This window comes from Triticum aestivum, chromosome 1B (assembly GCF_018294505.1).
Source record: "Triticum aestivum cultivar Chinese Spring chromosome 1B, IWGSC CS RefSeq v2.1, whole genome shotgun sequence".
NCBI classification, from domain to species: Eukaryota; Viridiplantae; Streptophyta; class Magnoliopsida; order Poales; family Poaceae; genus Triticum; species Triticum aestivum.
Window position 1 is genome coordinate 127,955,406 of NC_057795.1, and position 20,341 is coordinate 127,975,746.

Here is a 20,341-nt window from a genome sequence, read left to right on the forward strand (position 1 = left end):
AATTTGAAAGATAAAAAGTATAACTTTGAAACATGGAAAAAGCTAAAAACCAGCTAAAATTAGACATTAACAACTTTTTATATTTGCAATGACAAAACAAGGATTCACTTAGTATGCATGTGATCCCAACATGGATAGTATGTAGTGCACGAATATATAGTTTCGCGTTTAGCAACACAAAAAGATACACTTACTATGGGCAATGATTGCAACACAAAAACTATGTAGTTCATGAAGAGTACCATATCCAGAAAAAGAAGATTTCCAACATAGACGCTACGTAGCTCGTGGTAGCAAAAAGTTTAAACATCTAGTACCATGAATCTACTACCATATGATTACAGATGTAATTGTTTGAAGACATGAAAATACATGTTTTGTTCCAATCAGTTACACATTGAAAACTGTTTGCATATGCATCTTGCGGAAAAGTCAATTTGGTATTGGAAGATCTCCTTCTTTCAGCTTGTTCAAAGTGCTTTTGAAGAACTTGAATGCATAAATCATTCTGTACTTCGGAATGTTGCCCTGTTTATAAACACAATATAGGCACATTATGAGAAATAGAAGACTAAAACTTGAGAAAACATCTAAAAGTAGTTCAGAAGAAAATTACTAACTAGTTATAGGAGGTGCAGAGATAGTAAACAGTAGAAAAACAACTGACTAATCAAATGGGCATAACAGAACATAAAAAATTCTTGGTAAAAGAAGGATAGATATAAACAAAGTCACACTGCAGAAAAAAGAATATAGCGGGATGGAATGTGCATAGACAAGTGCTAGTTTTTTTAAAAAAAGACCATATGATTAGGCCTAGTATTTAGTCTTGGAACATAGCAAAGTACCCCAGGAACTGTGGCACATTCAAACAAAATCAAAAGAAAAATCCATTCCTAGAAAAGCTAAAAACAGGCAGCAAATGTATCGAGCTTCCAAAACATGAAAATGAGCTACTTCACTAATTTGTTTTCGATCCAGGTTTGCACATACAAAAAAACTATAAGGCAAATAGTTTTCAAGTTATACCTCATTGAAACTCTTCATAGCTTTGCCTTCAAAATTTTCCATGTATAAAGGCAGATAGTGGCCTGAGTCATGCCTACATAAAGAATAGAAAAACACAGGAAAAAAATGAGAATGAGTATTGGTGTGTTATTGTCAACGTTGATGAAGTGTGCTGGGTGTGAAGGAAATTTGGGTTCGATCTACTTTGGGATGTCACTGCCAGTAGAGATCTGAATCTGGTTTGCTTGCAGTTTCAGGTGGTGTTGCTACTACTATTAGTTTTTCTTTCTTCCGGCGTCAACCGATGGTTGTGCAATCCAGCCTTGGAATATAAAGCCTCGCAAGAAAAAGGCTTGATGTGCCAGTCTTGGAGTAGTTTGGGATAACTGACAGAGGGAGTTTATAAAATTTAACTGAATTTTACTTTACGAGACAGGCTGTATAATTTTCAGCTCTATATTTTTAGATTGTGGAGTTGGAGGTCAGATTCAGCTCCATAATTTAATTGAATTTTATTGAGAGAAGTCATAAACTCCCTCTGTCAGTTCTTCTGTTCCATGGCCATTCTTTAAAGAAACATGACGCAGCAAAATTCAGAAAAGGACATCCTCAAGCCCTTGTTCTTATTCTTCTTTTCTAGTCTAAATTACTCACTGAATTTTCATTCTTATTCATACTGTCAAAAAATGAGAGTTGGGAGTAGTTGTTGTTGACTGAAAGTTATGCCCCCAATGGCAACATTGACAGGAGTACTAAAAGTAGAAGAACATTACTATATTGACAAAATTATTTTTGACAGTGGTTTTTGTTAACTAAAGGTTAGGGATGGAATTAGAGAGAACAACCACACATTGAAACAACAATGGGCACACAGTATGCTTTGATGTCCAATGTTCAACTACTATTAGCTTGAGGTGAACATACAATATGCTTGACTGTATAACTGTAAATTTGCCTAAAATATATGCTTGAGATGAACATACAGTACGATTAGCAGAAAGATAGTGTTTCAAAAATAAAATCTATGGTAAACAAATCACATCAACATTTCGAGTACAAGTAGGCAGAAACATGAACTGAAAAACAGTACAGTGGTGGAGGGAAAGTATGGAGAAATATGTTGAATAAACTTGCAGTTGAAAAAATTGAATAATTATGCAAACACAAAGAAGAAAAATGAACTTACAAGAGACGGTTTGTTGGGTAAGGTCCTACTGGTTGAAGCTTGAAAGAGAATATGTTCTTGAATGGCTTTTTACTCAGCTTGCAAAGCATGTTGTAGTTGGAGAGCTGTTTATTATAGGTATAAACACAGTCAGACACTTTACTTCAGATGTGGTACAGCAGGAAAAAAAATTGTTTCTGTTGAAATCAAAGGGTTTTATGTCTTGATAATTACTTACCAAGTTATAGACAAGTTCTTCTTGGGTAGTATCCAGAATAGTACCACATGGATCAAAAAAGTGAGATTTCTCAAACGGAGAGTTGATGGAAAGTAGAACCCAGTGATTTGATTTTATGGTAGGGAAGTATAACTGTTCAGCAAGAGGAAAAGCAGAATGAGTATTAAAAAAGAATAGATTTTCTGAATAAGTTGATATTTTTCTTACCAAGTCTTGTTTCCAGATGCTTTCTTCTGAATTAATCATGTCAAATTCTTGTATGCAACTAATAGGATCAAATGACTCAGGAGGAACCAACAATTTATTATGTGAACAAAAATGACAAAATTAATAAAAATCTCAGTTTCAATGAAAGAAAAAAATAGTAAAAAATATAAGCAAATAGGAAGTTTAGACCAAAAACTCACAGTAAAGTACAAACTGAAACAGTATTTCTTGAGATAAGGCTTTACTTCAGATGACATCTTTGATTCATAGTTAAGAACTTGAATAAAATAATTCATCACTTCATCTCCAATCTCACCCCTCGCTTTAAATGAATTAAAGTAATTGTCATAGCTTACAGGGAAACCCTCAATATCAACAAAAAGAGTGCTACAGAGAATAAAGAAGGAGAACTACTATTAATTGGAGAAATGGATCAAAGAAATATAGATTAACAATTAATAAAAAACATATGCAACACTACTATGGCCAAAACAGAAAAATTTAAAACATTCTTTTTGGTCTAAAATTATATGAACTACAAAGTTTTACATCTGAACTAACTTTGGTTGAACCAGAAAAATGCCGGTATTTCATATTATTTTCCGAGGTAGATGTCTAAACTAAAAAAGTTCTCATAAATTAATTAAATAATAAATAATAAAATAACTAAAGGACTAAGAGAATTAACTATTCTTGAAAGATAGGCTTCCTCAAATATTTGGAGAAGAAAATGTCCACTTCTTGAGATATTTTCAGTTTCTTTGGTGTATCAGGAGATTGAAGTTTAGCTGCTCTTTTTTTCCTGTTCTTCTTTTCAATTGTATTAGGTCATGTACTTCGTCCAGCTTCTGCATTATTCAATGAAGAATAGCCTGCAAAACACACAAAGTAAAAAAAGTTTCAACATAAAATAATGGAATGTTGCTCAGAATCATGTTACAAAAAAATGAAACCCATGGAAAATTTAAAAAACATTGTTGGAATTATAACCTAGTTGGACAAAAAACTCCATGTTCATTGGAATTCCTTCACTTGTATCACAGCGAGAGGCTGGTATCTCTTTGTTAGTCGCAGCAGCAGGAGTGGTAGGAGAATCATCATCAATAAGAATTGGAGTTCCTTGAAAACGCTTGACTCTTTCATTTCCAGAGGCAGAACTGATGAGTATAAAACTTCTTTTTGCATTAACTTCAGTGGAAAATTTGATATCATTTGCTTCAGCTGATATAAAAACTTCTTCCTGATGAGAAAGAAAAATCAAATGTTGTTGTAAGTTCAATAAAAATTATGATTATGAAAAGAAATTTGAATGACTTGAAGGAGACCTTAGGTTGTGAAGTAGTTTCTTGGTGGACAGAGTTGGTGTTCACATTTGAAGTATGAGCTGGGAATATTGGTGTTTTGTACACCGAATTCATGATAGAAATGTTCTGGACATAATGAAACACACAGAATTCAGAATATCAATAAACTACCCAAAAGAACAAAAAAGCTACATGCAAGATTCATCTCAAAAAATAAAGGTTCTTTGTAAGTTTGATAGCAAAAATTCACTATTGTAACCGCTATTCATCATGATCAGTCATAAAAAAAGTGAATGATATTATCAAATTACCAACAAATCTGCAGTAAATCCTTAACAGTCAATAAATACACTATTTATCCACTTAATCTATAATATATAGTCCTGCTGTACTCAAATTAGCCATTTACATAATAGAGTGGGCTAAATTTTAGTGAAGACCATATCCTTATAACCAGCGCTACTTGACCGAATATCCAGAGAGCACAATATGCTAAGCATCATTGCAAAAAATATTAAGTTCTCACAAAGTAACGTTAAGTTATACTGCTACAGAAAAATTGTTGTTTGTTAGACAAAATTCATAACAAACTTGTTCTGGACACACACATAGTGAACAATACAAAACAAAAATACCTCAAATTTTGGTCCGATTGGCTCCGGCTTAAGGACATCATTGGAGGGAACCTGGATTACAGAAAATGATAGTAAACAGGACACTTCTATTAAGAGAACACTTAGATATGAACTAAAAAAAGACACAACACAAAAAAATACCTCTGATTTCAAATGTGGCTCTGGTTTCGGTTTTAAATCTGCTTCAACTTTTGCAGTGGAACTGGGAATTTCTGAAATGATATGAGGACTTTTTGAATCAATTGACGTGTTCTCATGTAGAGCTTCACGAACACTATTTGCATTGTTGACCTACAAATGACATGACAAAAAAATTAGCTATATAAAGATAAAAAAATACAAGGAAGAATAAACCAAATTGAAAATGATATAATCTACTCATAAAAATTACCTCCACATAAGGAGTTGAGTTAATCACACCAGCAGCATCGGGAGCATTGTTAATAGGCCCGGCATTGTAATATGGGGTCTGTGATATGTCTCGCAGCTACAAATTGCAGTTGAGCAAATGATGAAAATAAATACCAGAAGAAAGAAGATAAGTCAAGAAGGTATATACAGTATACGATACTTACTGGTAAAACACCAAAAAAATTCCTAGACTCATAATTCCTATCAACCAATGCAAGATACTTGAAATCTTCAGTCTTAACATGACATATCCGTGGAAGAGAATAATCCACAGTAGACTGATGATTATCAATAACATCGAAATCAACAAAATCCAGATAAATGATCTGCCATTTAAAAAATAATAGGGTCAGTAAAAATATAAAGGGAATACAAAGAAAATAGGGCAACTGATGATTGAACTTACTCCCCAGATAGGAAGACATCCCCCAATATATGAAGACTTGTTCATTTCCTCAACACTTGGTCTGTTCATGATCATTTTAAAGTGACGCTCTGACTCCTCACGCATGAAATCCAGTGCCAATTGCGCAAAGTCGAGTGAAGGAATAGCAGAAACATCTCTCAGAGAGTACAAGAACTTGGTGTTGCCAAAACAATATGACGCAGGGCACAAAATAGATGATAGGAAATAAAATGTGAAGCTCCTAATAAAACCATCTTCTGTCTCGTCACTAAGCATCACCTCCTCTATTTTATTAATTGGCATTTTGTTCCGATGATCAATATACTTGTTCCTCAACTGTGTAACCTCTTCTTTCACTTGGGGATCGTCGCTACTGAATACAAAAGGCTCGGTGCCACCAGGGAAATCGAAAATTTTGTCGACCATATCTTTAATAATCTTGATAACTTTATTCTTATGCTTGAAACAGGGCTCTTTAGTTCCAAACATGTGTTGATCTATCCATTCAAGCAGATTCATGGGGATTTTGAGTTTCTTTGGCATATGAAGCAGAGCTTCCATTTTGTACTTTCTCACATGGCCTAACTGAATGTCACTAAACTTCTTCACAGTTTTTTCCCAACGCTTGAAAGACAGCCTAGTAATGTAAGTAGACTTGCATAACTTGCGAGGGAATACCCGAGCTACGAAAAGAAAATAACAACAACTGATAAGACGGTGCAAATACTAGAGAATAAAAAAATATGGAATTTAAAAAAAAGCATAGACTGGAAGAATATAACAAAAAACACTGCAGAACCACCAAAACAAGCAGATATATTGAACTATATATGAACAATGATTCCAAGAAAAATATCAGAAGAAAACATGTTACTATCAAAGAAGGAAAAAATGATCTACACATAAATAAATAAAAAACATAGACTAAGCATTCACAGGACAAAGTTACAAATGAATAGATAAACATCTGGTAACACCAAAAACATGACATAGATATTGTTTTTCCAACAATATAATGTACTTGCAAACTATACCAAATTTGAAAACTACAAAACTGAATGGAGAAAAACTAACATACCACCTGAGTCATTGCGGAGACCTCGTTCTGGATATTCAGTTGGTTCCTCACCTTCTGGTTCATCAACTTGGGCAACCCCACCTCCTTCTTGGGCTGCAAAATATAGATTGAAAAACAACTATCAACAAATGAGCACTACTTATGAATCTATAATATTGCAGATAATATAGAAAAGCATAACATACTAAAGGGATTGCACAAGAAAGCACAGAAAAACTAAAATATTCTACAAATTCAAGTTCTAGTTGAAAAACAAAAACACTAAAGCTAAAACAAATCTACATGTGTCATAAGTATAGCTGATTCCAAGTTCTAGATTCACTGTATTTATGTGAAAGATTTGAGCGGGTATCTATATCTTTTTTTTATTTGCTATTATTGAAGAACTAACATGTGTAAAAACTAGTTGAAGTAGAACAACATATTTACTAAGGGGGAATTTGCCAAGAAACCATGGCATACTAAATGGCTCAAGATGAAGTTAAGTAGCTAAAAATATGATGTAAACACACTTATACCACTTAAAAAAGCGTTTAGATAAAAAAGATTAGTTGAACAAGGACTGCAGATCAAATATGAGAAGGAAACATGTTACTGTCAGAGAAGGAAAGTATGTGATCTACAAATAAATAAATAAATAGACGCAGACTAAACATTCACGGGACAACTTAAAAAGGAATAGGCAAACCTCTGGTAAGGCCAAAAACATAACACACAAAATGTTTTTCCCAGCAAATTGACCTACTTTCGAACTATACAAAATTCGAAAGCTACAAAAACTGAATGGAGAATAACTAATATAGCACCTGAGTCATCGCGGAGACCTTGAGGGGGATATTCAGTTCGTTCCTCCCCTTCTGGATCAACAACTTGGGCAACCCCACCTCCTTCTTGTCCTGAAAAATACAGATCTAACAACAACTATTAACAAATGAGCACTACTTATGAATATATAATAATTGCAGATAATAAAGAAAACCATAACATACTAAACAGATTAGACAAAGAAACTATAGAAATACTAAGAAGAAACAACTACTTAACGATCTTCACAAATGCCCTGTCCAAAAAATCCTAACTAGGCAGCGTCAACGAGTCGGATTTAGATCCCTCTATGGTGTAACACTTGCTTGCCTGGACTATTTTCTGTACTGCAACATTTTATGTTCTGATTGTTATTTGACCTTACCTAGCTTAGACTAATTTTCTAAATTATAATGACTTTGTTATAATATTCTTATGCAATACAAGCTAAAGTTCATGTGGACAATTATTACTATATGCACACTGACAACTCTTGAACTCCGCCTATGTCTTCTAGGCATAGCCGGTCCCAAGCCCGGGTAAAGGAGGAGGGTTGTGATAGGCTTGGCGAGCCAATGTAAAAACTAGCCAGTCACATAGGTATGAAACCCATTTGAGCGAGAATAGTACTAGGATGGGTGACCTCCTAGGAAGTCCTCGTGAAAGGATTTCATATCTAAGGGTTGTGATAGGCTTGGCGAGCCAACGTAAAAACTAGCCAGTCTTTTGGGTATGAAACCCATTTGGGCGAGAATAGTACTAGGATGGGTGACCTCCTGGGAAGTCCTCGTGAAAGGGTTTCATATCTAGCCTACCCCAACTTGTTTGGGATAAAAGGCTTCGTAAGTAAGTAACACTGACAACTCTTGGAAGATTATATATCTCAATTTGATGTAACTAGCAAGGATACTAATGGTCGACCAAGTTCAAGAATGTCTGCAGATGTGGGCTGGCAAAGTAATAGTAGGACCTCTCACAAAGCATCTCGCACACTTTATGTAAATGGCATTCCACCAGAGAGAAATAGATGGGAGGCACTTCTGTCCGACTTTGAAAAATTCGGTCAAGTAATAGATATATACGTTGCAGTTAACAGTGACAAAGCATTTATCCAGTTCTCTAAAAGGGAAGAAGCTGAAGCTACCCTAAAACCTCCAGACGCTGTGATGGGAAATCGTTTTTATAAGGCTATGGTGGGCGAACAGATACAAGATTACTGACGACGGACATGGTAGAATCTCTGCGAAACCTCCGCTAAAATATTTCATTGATGGATTCAGATTAAAAATTGATGGAGATAGTAGCCTTAATGTTTTTGTTCAAGAACCAGATTAAAAACATGACTGATAGCTCTCCAATCTCACATGACGCTACTCAGAACCAAACAACTAGTTAAGTAACACAAACCCCTAGTAAAATTCAACTAAGATATGCATGCCAATATGCTTCAAAAATGTTCTGGACAGAAATGTTCAGAACACTGACTTATCAAAACAGACACTGTCAAACTAGATTCAAGTGACTTGCAATCTCACATGTATCACACTGACTCGGACAGAAATTTTTCTTTAAATGTTCTATACAAAATCCCCTCAGAACTTGAAAACTTTAGTACTATAAAAAACATTATATTATTATACAAGAACCCTTTCTGGAACAATCAAACATCATAACTTGACTAAACAAAATCACGCTAAGTAGCAGAATGGGATATATGTCCAGTTAAATTAGGCATAGCTTATTACCAATTGGATGAAGACATAGCTAAATACATCATGATATGGACTATGTGAATAAACTAACTTATGACAGAATGGGGAACATATGAAATATTACATGACAAATTAGTCAAATTCACTCCATCCGTGCAAACACGTGCTCGAAATTATTACAAATACACTCCACAAACTACTATTGATTTATACTCCAATACATGTAGAATCACTCTTCAATCCCACAAGATTGATACTCAGAGCCAACATCTTCCTAAGAATCACAAAACCCCTAGTATTTGTTACGCACCAACACATGGGAGATGCCATCCGTCACATGAGATGGATTTACATGCATGAACAGGATACATTTATACACAAGCAAAACAGGAGATCTAAAAAAGGAGGCGAAATTTTCTACCCCAAACCCTAGATACCAACACACGGTTAGATCCACGCTTAAACAAACAACAACACAAACAACGAGCGCCACGAAAAACACAAACCCTAACCAAAGAACTGAGGGGAATTAGGGTTAGAAGAAGAACGAACCAGAGGAATCCATCACGCGACGGAGGAAGAAGAACACAGAAGAAGCAGTCAGATTACGGTTCGTCGATCCGCCTGATTCGCCTAAGATTCGAAATCAGTCTTGAGGGAAGAAGAGAAGTCATCGGGGGAGAAGCAGAGGAGGAAACAGAAGAAACAAGGGGCCGGGGGAAAGGGGAGACCTAGACGACCACGGGACGGACGGGGGCGAATCAGATTTTAAACGGGCCGGCCCGCGCTAGAACCGCTGCAGGCGCCAGTTTGCGGAATGAACTAAAACCGGCGCCTGTGGCGCTAAATAGGATATGGGGACCTCCTACTCGGCGCTTCGGGCGCCAGCGAAGCTACCTGGCGCCCGCGAGCCAACGCTATTGGGCCGGCCCACAACGAGCAGCGCCAGCGAATGATATTACCGCGGAAAGAAAACCCCAAAAAAATGCAGAGATGAGGATTCGAACTCTGGACAGTTGCATTCTTTACACATTAGGTTAACCGCTTGACCAGCCTGCAACTACTGATAATAAGAAGCGTGAAAATACTTAAGAGCAACCTGTAGCCGCGCTGTAGCGAAGTTCGGGAGTTATTTCGAAAAATGTTCGCGAACATTCAGAAAATTTAAGAGTTTGTTTTCAAAAGGAAAAACTTCATCAAATTGAAAAAGTTCATGTATTCAAAAAAAGTTCACGAATACAAAAGTAGTTCATCGATTTTCAAAAAAAGTTCATCTATAAATTGAAAAAGTCCATCGATTTGAAAAAAGGTTCATCAAATTTGAAAAAAGTTCATCCAAATTGAAAAAGGTTCATCGATTTGAAAAAAGTTCATCCATTTTGTTAATAAAAGTGTATCAAATTTAAAAAATGTTCATTCAATTTGAAAAAATATCATTAATTTTCAAATAAATCCAAAATTTTGAAAAAAGTTCATCAGATTTTAAAATTAGTTCATTGATTTTTAAAATAAGTTCATCAAAATTTTAAAAGTTCATTCATTTCAAAAAAAAGGTAATCAAGTTTGAAAAAAGTTCATTGAAATTGAAAAAAGTTCATCATTTTAAAGAAAAAGTTCACGAATTAGAAAAAATATCTTCTATTTGTGAACATTTCATGCATTTAAGAAAAAAAGGGAAAAAACAGGAAACAGAAAAAGAAAAAGAAAAAACACACAGAGAACATGAAGGGCATTTCCTGTATGTATAAAGAAACGGAAATGTGGTTTGTATTCACGAGTGAGGTCGTGGCTTAGTGGTTGCTAGAGTTAGCGGTCAAGCGAGGGATCTGTGGTTCGATTCCTGCCTTCGCAGCTCTCGGGGTGGTAGATGGGCCGAGCCGTCGCTGCAGGAGCCGGTTTGCAGAAACAACTATAACCGGCGCCTGCAGCGCCAAATAGGAAATCCCTAGGATATGCCCCACATATGACCCATTGGCCTCAAAATTTTGGGTCGGGTCAGCAACCCGGCAGGCCGACCCGGTCCATTCCCATCCTGACGTGTAACCTATACAACCAGTCAGGTAGCACTTGCATATTATAGAAAAAAAAAGGGCATGACATCCGATGAATAAGTTTGCTATAGTACGCAAATGGGTATATATGTTCCAGCAAGTGTAACTGAACTCATGAATACGGGTACATTCATAAAGCAAATTAAAGATTTATATTTGAATCTGAGTTCACATTTTTAAGGAGGTGCCAAACAGCATAGTGACGCATCAGCTATGTTAAACGAAGCGATCACGTGCCACCATTCATCCTTCAGTCCTCCTCAACTTTAGCCTGAGGCTCAGCGATGCAAATTTGTAGCTTCAGGCTGTTTTGTGTCCTGGAATAAGCAATGAAGAACGTTCAGAAATACTGTACAAGAAATGCTTGCTTGACAAATCGTTTACAAGATTCGAGAAGAACAAGTAAACATCAAAGATTAATTATTTTTACACAGGTGTGTATCGTATTAAACTAGAAATTGTCACATCACTAGCTTAGCTGAGTAACTGCAGAACAACAACCAGCAAGGAACCTTCTCGCAGGGGATGAGAGAGCACCATCTCGTGTCTGGAATTTCATGTAACTGTAAACTGACTCCCATATCTCGTGTCTGGAATTTCACCCAAGCAAAATTTACAAGGCAAATGGGCTGGCCACAGCGGACTCGCATCTATACTTTTTGCAACCAGGGATCGAATCCGGGCTCCAAGTGTGCACACACCGCACCCTCACCAACCCAACCATCGGGTGGTTCCTCTAGATGTATATATAACCTTGTCGGAAATGTCAAGTTAGGAACCATGAACAACAAAAATAGCACAGTGCACTTGACTATAAATACAGATGCCAGGAAACTGGGTACACAATCTTGTTAGCTGAGGTAGTTGGATGCCACACCATCGGCTACACAAACTAAACGATGGCACCTAGTATGACCTTGGTTGGCTACTCTCATTATCTCAAATGAAATGTTTGCTTACAGCTCACTATTAAACTTCTTGTAAGATGACTATCATCAATTGTATGGCGTGGTACACGTGTTGTAATGCTATGCTACTGACACAACAAAAATGTTAAAAATAAATCAATTGGCAAGATCCATTACACATAATCACCAAAGGAATTAAGTCTCTATCCTGTAACCATACCATTGTACAGAAAGAGTGTGTCCACAGCTTCTAACTGCACTTATGCCAAAACTGATTGCTCAACAGTTCCTTTCAGGATCTAAAAAATCAACGGTTATGAACTCAGAATACTATTTTAAGATAAACAAGGATACTGGGTGCACCATGTAAATTCTGTTTGCAGATGACAGCAAATGCACAATGTAAATGATCAAGTTCATACCTGCAAAGTGAAGGAGCTACATTGTGTGCTTTACTCCCAGATGAGAGGTGACATTATGTTCAAGCAGCTTCACGCTTGCAGCATTCAGATCCACAAGAAGGTCAACCTTCTGGAGTGTAACAGTGCAAATTGCTCCATCTGTGGCCAGATATTAATTTTGTCTTATAACAGTCTATTTGAATGCTGAAGACATGAGCGTTTGTTGAAAGAAACAAAATCTAGTACATTTATGTTTCCAGCGATCTTGTTGCACAAGGCAAGCCCATCCTTCACCATATACAATCTAGTACAATATACACCTTGCATGACTATACAACTTTTGGTCCAAGAAGGAAAACAAACCATATGTCCAGCTACCGGTTTGCATAGCCAGTTCATGTGCTCACAGTTCTTAGGCTATGCAAGTAATCTACTCTATTGGATTCATTGACAATCTCGAGTCCTGTGTGTACGTAATTCATATAAGGCCCTACCTGATTTTTATTTCGTTATTCAATAGTCTTAGTTACGATTTATTGTATCTCTTTCCCGAGATGCAATTTTTCTTGGTGCTAGGGAATGGATATCTCTTCTAGAGAGGCTTATACTTCTTTCAGTGCCCATGGAAGAGGAAGGTCTTGGCAAAATAGCTAGAGGAGCTGCTCAGGGTGGACAATGAGGGATGATATATTATCATTGATCATCAACATTTTGGTAAGCCACCCGTTGCCTAAAAGGAGGACTATATGACCTCCATGCAATATGTAAATGTTCTTTTGTCGCGCATCTGATCTGTTCTCCGTACTTGATGATATTACTGCACCATTTGCGTACTTGATGATATTACTGCACCATTTACTTGATGATATTACTGCACCATTTACTACACCTCGCTATATGAATGCTTCTAGCTCAGTATAACTTGTTAATAACGACATCTACAGTTGGGCTTCAAACGAATTTCCAGAAGAAAGGTTTCAAACAAATGGTTTGTACTAGGCTTTCAACTTGTCATGAATGCAGCAATCTGCTCCTTCCAAAGCATTTCTCATTTAGGCAATTATGATACAGGAGCTAAGAGAAGTTTCATAAAAAGTCCGTACATCCAATAATATAAAGAAAAGTATCATAAAAAGTCCGATATTTTAAGTTCGTACCCAATAATACAAGGAAACTCATACAGGTTTACCGTATAAAGTGTGAACCTTATTTGCTAGGGTGGGGAACTGTGCAAGAAGGCTCTAAAAGGGATATTCTCTCCCTTGAAGACTGGATTAGAACCAGCCTCTGTGCATCTCTGCTGACTGCTCACTACTAGTGAGGACTGGTTCCAATTTGTGAAAATTGCAATGAACATCTAACAACTTTCTCGGCAGTGTTGGGCACTATCACCCATTGATCCTTTCCCCCATAACATTAAAAGTTGATTACAACATGTTTCAGTTAGAATTTAGAACTCTTATTCAACTCTCAGTATGTAACTTAGTCGTCTTGAATAAACATGCTACATTAGGCAGCCAACACTGGTTACTCATTTTTACCGAAAAAGGCTTTCGCCCCGCTTTATATATAAAGCAACGAACATCAACAATCCGCTACAAACGCACGCCACCACAACACACACACCCAAGGCAGGATACATAGGCGCTGAGCGCAGCAACACCACCCCTAGCACTACAAGACCAGCCGGGAGCTTCCACCACGAACATGCCACCGCGAAGAGATGAAACCGCATATGACGAACCGTGGGCTCCATGGCGGCGCCTTCAGGAAAGTTACGACACCAGAGCGCTGCCATCGCCCAATCCGAGGATTAGAGTTTAGAGCAACACGACGGGCAATGAGAGCCGCGACGACGCCTTCAAGAAGGGGACAAGCTTCGCCGCCGCCGGTCCGTCCGAAGATAGAACAAGTTTTCACCCCGGACAACACTCACCGCCACTGAACGCCACCCCCCGGCTACCAAGCCGCCCACACGGCCATGGTCAGCGAGCAGCACCGAGCCACGGGCTCTGTCCATGAGCACCACGCTACCACCACCAGGATCGCCACCCCGGCATCCAAGACCTTGACACCACCTCACCCGAGATCCGTCGCTACCCCAACCAAAGAGATGAGCGGAAAGGCACTGCCTTTCGCACCCCTGGGCGGCCCCCAGCGCCGAAACCCAATAGGCCGGCCAAAACTGGCCTCCATCTATCCGTCCTGCAGCACCGGGCGCAAGACGAGCTTGGTCCTGCAGCCGGGCTCGAGATGAGCTCCGTCCTGCTACCGGGCGCGAGACGAGCTTGGTCCTGCTGCCGGGCGCGAGATAAGCTCGGTCCTGCAACACCGAGCGTGAGACGAGCGATGGACCGTAGCTGGGAGAAGGCCAGCCCTTCGACAAAAGCAATGCCAGGACGACGAGGAGAGTGGTAGAAGGACGACATAGGCCGCCTACGGACGGGCCGACGCCAGAACATGCCAGTCGCCGCCGCAGCCGACCTGCCAAGCTGCCGAGGAGCCACCCACGGCCAAAGCAGCAGCCACACCAGGCCACTGCCCAACCCGCGCCGCCAGCCGAGCTCCAAGCGTCGGAGCTGCCGGGCACGCACCAGCCCCACCTCCACCCACACAGGGAGAAACCGCAGCCCAACCACCGGCCGCCGGGCGCCGACCCCGATCCCAAGCCCACCGGCGCAACCACAAGCCGCGTTGCCAGAAATGGCCAAGGCGAGACCAGCCCGCGAGCGTCGCCCATGGTACCCCCGACGGAAGCTCGGATCCGTCAGGGCGACCGCGCAGCTCCCCACAGCGCTAGCTTCCCCCGCCGCCACGGCCCGCGTCGCCAGCCAAAGGCATCCCCGATCCGGCCTCCTACTTGTGCAGCTTGACCACCGCCGCCCACGGAGGCGACCAGCGTTTCCACCGTCAGGCCCAACGCCGCCTCCCACCTGCGCCGCTGCCACGGAGGCGACCACCACCGCCGCTCGCAGGAGCAGACACTTCGTCCACTTTGGCCGCCGGCGCCACAGATAATTCCAGCCGCTCCGTTGCAATTGTCATAGTAACAAGTAAACAAACACAAGAGTCATGTCCATAAAGCAAATAGATATACTGGCAAGCATAGGTGCAAAGAAGCACATATAGAGTTAGTAATAAACTTGGATAGATGGTTCAATAGAAGCACATTGCATCACTACCAGTAATAACTTAGATGACTTCTTACTTCTAAGTACCCAGAGAATTTTCAGAGAAATATAGAAATTCAGAGAAACTTGGAGTATTACAGTGCCAGCAGCTTCAGAATATTCAGATTACTTCACTATTGTCTACATGATCAATAGTGTTCACTATAAATCAATCATGCTCACGAAATTCATAATCTTGTCTACATGATCCTGTCTGAATATTTTCGAAAGAAATATAGAAATTCAGACTGAATGTTTCCGTTTATATACTCAGAGAATGACTGAATATAAATTCCATGTATTTAGTCAGGACCATGTATAAATATAAATTCCATGACTGTCATTATCTTTCAGACAGGACAATGTATTTGCACTTCCATGCCCATTTATTAATTAAGGCCCAACTAAGCTGCTTGAGACCATATGGATAGCATAGGAAAATGAGACTGTGCCATAAGTTCAGTTTTCATATACTCCTATAATTCTGCAATAAGTTTTGATTGTGTTAAATCTACACTAAGATTCTGTTATAACTTCAGTTTATGGAGTAAATAATCTGCCAAATACAGTGCTATCCTAGTTACAGTATCTTAACTAGAGTGCTTCTGAAAAATATAGCTGCCATGGCAGCATTTCTGGTTTGGCAGCCATTTCTGGTTTTAACCACCAAGGAGCAAGGTGCACAAGAAAATTCAGTTAAATGTCAAATTCAGGACCATTTAGTCAATTCTGGTCCAACGGGCTAAATCAGAAGTCTGTGGAGTCATATCACTTTATTTCACAGTTGCTAGAATAGAAAGTTAGAAACCACAAAGAGGCATCTCTGTTGGCAAAATCAGACCTCCCCAACCCGCTTCCAAATTTCAGAATGCTAAGATGGTACACTGTGGTAGGGAAACATAACCCCAACAGCAAGAATAACAAAACAGTGTACCTGTATGCACAGCAAAGCAGGCATATCTCTCTTGCAAAAAATCATAAAATATCCTAAGAATAAGACCATGTCCAGTAATCACACAAGGAAAACATATGATTTTTCTTCTGCTGAAGAATAACTCCAGCATTTGTGATCGAAGGGATATTTTTCATCAGAGGCTAAATGTGTGTACACCATTCTGTACCAACCTAGAGGCTACACCATTTCACAGTATCCACAATTATCCGCAAAGATTAACAGTGCATAGCATAATAGGTATCACAGATCAGCAGATGCACTGGAAGCAAGCAAACAGAAGTACACAGCCTGTCATTTTCACTGGAACCAAATGCAGCAGCTGAAAGGCATTTTCACTGCACTTAACACCCTCACAACCTGCCATTTCAATCCTCACGAAGCAATTCCTCACTTGCATAACTACATGTTTTGAGCATAGATGGAGAGGGAGGGAGGGAGAGAGAGATGAACCTGGAATGGTCAGGTCGTGGAGAGGGTGCAGGCAGCTCCGGTGGTGTTGGTGAGGGGCGTGGAGCGATGGAAGGAGGCGGATACGGAGGGAAGCTGGGGGAGGTAGTGGGTAGCGGCGACCGGCAGGAGGAAAAGGCGGCGGGCCTGGAGCCCCCCGTCACGGCGGCGCCCTTGTTGGCGGTCTGCTCCTCTCATGGTGAGAGGGGCCGGCGCTAGCTCATGCGCCAGTCCCCCGCCCACAGCGCATGGCCAGTCGCCGGCGGAGAGGGCGGCGGAGCGGGGTAGGGTTGGTGGGCGGAGCTAGCTCTGGAATGGATCCGGGGAGCGGAGGAGGAAGGGCTGGTCGGTCTGTGGTTGGGCTCGGGTCAGTCGGGTCGGGTTATGAACCGGCACGGAGCCACGGAGACGGTTCGGTCGAAACGCCCAGTGTTCACGCTCCACTCGTCGGTGAATAACACAGGCGGCTCGGGAGAAAAACCACCCAGCGCCGCCCCTGCCCACCCAACGCCGGCCATCGCCGTCAGCGGCAGGGATGACCCCATGTGCCAGATAGAAAAAAAAAAGACAAAGGAAAAAAAAGCCGATTGGGCGATGGAAAAGAAAAGCCCATGGGCTTGCTGGCGCCGCTCGGCCTTGCTCCTCCCCTCTTTAAAATCACCTCCCTCCCGCTGAAATACTAACCACCCCACGAGAGCTCGACCACCGCTTCAGTTCCGCGCATCCCTCCTCGCCCTCAGAACGCCCCTCCCCTCCTCCTCCTGCAAACCTGCCCACGAGAAGCCCTAGTGTAGGGCAACGATGGATTCGAAGTCCATGGTGCTGCGCCTCCTCCGCCGCCTGTGCGCGGCCGCGCCTGGTGGTGCGTGGAAGGCCGGCTTCGTCGACTTTCTCTGGCGCCTCTGGTGCCGGATTCAGGCGGCCAAGAACTGGCAGCAGGGGCGGAGCCCATTGGGCTGACCCTGATGCACAGGAATACGGGCCCATCTAATTTTTTAGTGCTACCTACCACCTAAAAAGGCCCTGTGCATCAGGTTGGCCCAACATCAGTGCATCAGGGTGTCCAGACTTCACGCACGCACGCCTCCGCAATGGGCCAATACAGGCCACGCACACACGCACCTGCTGTTTGTTCCCCAGCCCAAGTCACGTACGCACGCTGTAATCAATCGATCGATCAGTTTCCCGTGTAGACGTACGTGCGCGTACCAAGCGGCCGTGAAATCAATCGATCCATACGACCTATATACGCCTCGCGTACACAGGCGGCAGCGAACCGGCGACGTCGGACGCCGCAGGCCGCAGCACCACAGCCACACTTGAGTTCCGCGCGACACCTACCGCACGTCGCAATTTCGTCTTCGGCTGGCCCTCCTGCTCTCTGCAATTCGGCGACCTGTCCGAGAGATCTTCCGTTCTGTCTATAGATTGGATAGGAAGGAACCCCAATTCTGGTAGTGTCCTTGCCCTACCTTTTCTAAATCTTTCTACGAATTGCAAGTTGCAAAAGTTACGTGTATAAACTTGCAGCTGATAGATTAAATCCCTATGTATTGGCAAAACTTGGAGCATTTTTTAGGGTTATAAACTTGCGGCTGATAGATTAAATCCACTCTCATTTTTTATCTCTCATATGTAATTTGTATTTGTTATATGCAGATAATATTGAGAAGTTTCTTCTCAAAAGAAAAGCGCCATCACAAGATGTTTTGGAAAACATAATTTGGGGAGAGAGGATTCAATATGATCCGGGCAAGAGAAAATTGAAAGAATGAATGAAAAAGGCCAGCAATGCTCAAGTTGTTGAATATTTCGTCGCTCGGAGGTGTAGGATGTACTAAAGGTAATTTACAGGTTTTTAGTCATTTAAGTACTTTCATCCTAGCATTTTATTATGTTCGACTAGAAAGTTCAATTCTATTTTTATCTTGTAGGTTACTGAACCTTGTTGTCCAATGATGTATTCTGGAATTTGGAAATGCAAGACATCCATTTTCAAGTAATTTTGTCTCTCATTTTATCATTATAGTGAGCATTTTGATTGCTACATATTTTTTTACACATCGCCTTCTATTATGTCCTATAATATGTGCTAGAAGTTGTTAAACAAACCTTTATTCAATAGAAAGTTGTTTGAAAATTTTACGCCTTATTAAAGCGGTGCATCGGGTAACATTTGCTCCAGCTCCGCCCCTGACTGGCAGGGCGCGTCCACGGTGCCGGTCGCTGGCGCCCGCCCGCTCGTAGGCAACGCCGAGCCCGCGCTCGTCCGCAACGAAGACGACGACGACGACGACGACGACGACGGGTACTCCTCTTGCAAGACTCAGGTCCGCGACGACGACGACGACGACGACGACGGGTACTCCTCTTGCAAGACTCGGGTCCGCGACGACGACGACGACGACGACGACGACGACGACGACGACGACGGGTACTCCTCTTGCAAGACTCATCCCCGCGACGACGGCCGCAAGAAGGAGCTTCTCCAGGACTCCGCCCTCGCCGGCCCGCCCGCGCTCGGTGTCACGGGCACCGACCTCGCCGGCGCGGCCGCGTTCGGCATCGACTCCACAGGAAAGAACGCCTACCTCGCCGGCCCGGACGAGCTCGGCAAGGACGACGTCGGCAAGAAGGAGTGCGCGCCCCCGGCCGCGGGTACCAAGGACAACGCCGCCCGCAAGAACCAGCCCGCACCCCCTGCTCATCCCTTTCGGCACCCTCGTCGTCCCCGTCGACGTCGTCGTCCTGCTCCAGCCGTTCGCTCGGATGGTCTCCAAGAAGACGATTCTTTCTTGGAGCCAGAGGTGGACGAGTGCAGGGACATGCACCTTCGGTACGTGGCCGCTTGCTCCTCCCTGAAGAAGAAGAAGACTCTGTGCTTAGAGTGTTTCATCCGCCATGAGAGGAACCGAGCTGAGAGGCCGCCTGTCCCCATCGGCAATGACGAAGAAGAGGTTGGGACTTGGATTTTGTCTAATTTTGCTTGCAACAAAAACTATCTTGTTCCCCTCATTCGTTCCAAAGTAGCTTTGTCAACTCACCCTTTCTCTTTCTTCTCAGGTTGATCGCCATATGACTCGCCATCACAAGAAGTCTGGCTCTGACTGGAGCAGGTGCAAGAGGCAAGGGTGCTACGCCATGACGGTCACTCCCCAGGACATGGGGCACCACCAGATACACGCTCACCGGATGTAGATACATTTCCTGTCGTCATCTTGGTCATTTTTCGAGCAAAGCCAAGAGATTCGTAGTTAAATGCACTGCCTCTAGTGCTAGACAGATCATGTAAATGTGAGTAGCATGTTGTGCCTCTGCTACAGTTCACAGGTGTAAATTCATACATGTAGGGTATTTGATGATGCTCTTATTTTTCTTTCATATCTGTCTGTCAATTTTTCTGTACACTGAACAAAACGAAATTAGTAGCAAATGCACCTA

General features: G+C 41.6%; 2 protein-coding genes across 6 annotated transcripts; one reads left to right on the forward strand and one right to left on the reverse strand.

The window, feature by feature from the left end:
* Nucleotides 1–225: 225 nt before the first annotated feature.
* On the reverse strand, nt 226–9,754 carry LOC123111658 (uncharacterized). 5 transcript variants are annotated; one of them, XM_044532499.1, is made up of 17 exons: nt 9,521–9,754; nt 7,259–7,363; nt 6,453–6,545; nt 5,375–6,057; nt 5,133–5,294; nt 4,949–5,044; nt 4,699–4,848; nt 4,558–4,608; nt 3,944–4,048; nt 3,609–3,858; nt 3,307–3,490; nt 2,819–3,005; nt 2,619–2,693; nt 2,412–2,543; nt 2,195–2,298; nt 1,030–1,102; nt 226–528 (listed from the first exon to the last, which is right to left on the reverse strand). In XM_044532499.1, exons 1-11 carry the CDS (start codon nt 9,531–9,533, stop codon nt 3,447–3,449), a joined length of 1,752 nt encoding a protein of 583 aa, XP_044388434.1. In that variant the 5' UTR covers nt 9,534–9,754; the 3' UTR covers nt 226–528; nt 1,030–1,102; nt 2,195–2,298; nt 2,412–2,543; nt 2,619–2,693; nt 2,819–3,005; nt 3,307–3,446. The 5 variants fall into 5 exon arrangements, with proteins under 5 accessions (XP_044388434.1, XP_044388425.1, XP_044388448.1 ...); XM_044532490.1 differs by having other exon boundaries at nt 2,619–3,005; XM_044532513.1 differs by having other exon boundaries at nt 2,619–3,005; nt 6,456–6,545; nt 9,521–9,753.
* A 7,704-nt stretch (nt 9,755–17,458) lies between these two features.
* LOC123111678 (zinc finger protein hangover) lies at nt 17,459–20,341 on the forward strand. The gene is made up of 5 exons (XM_044532520.1): nt 17,459–18,354; nt 18,560–18,743; nt 18,835–18,899; nt 19,086–19,857; nt 19,964–20,341. Exons 3-5 carry the CDS (start codon nt 18,856–18,858, stop codon nt 20,096–20,098), a joined length of 951 nt encoding a protein of 316 aa, XP_044388455.1. The 5' UTR covers nt 17,459–18,354; nt 18,560–18,743; nt 18,835–18,855; the 3' UTR covers nt 20,099–20,341.

Excerpts from the sequence above, each read along its gene's own strand:
- LOC123111658 (XM_044532505.1), bottom strand. Across the intron at positions 6,546-7,258 it reads AGGTCTCCGCGATGACTCAG|CCCAAGAAGGAGGTGGGGTT; the intron begins GTGCTATATTAG and ends TATATTTTGCAG. Across the intron at positions 4,849-4,948 it reads ACTCAACTCCTTATGTGGAG|GTCAACAATGCAAATAGTGT; the intron begins GTAATTTTTATG and ends TGTCATTTGTAG.
- LOC123111678 (XM_044532520.1), top strand. The coding sequence starts at position 18,856 with ATGATGTATTCTGGAATTTGGAAATGCAAGACATCCATTTTCAA. Across the intron at positions 18,900-19,085 it reads TGCAAGACATCCATTTTCAA|CTCCGCCCCTGACTGGCAGG; the intron begins GTAATTTTGTCT and ends CATTTGCTCCAG. Across the intron at positions 19,858-19,963 it reads TCGGCAATGACGAAGAAGAG|GTTGATCGCCATATGACTCG; the intron begins GTTGGGACTTGG and ends CTTTCTTCTCAG.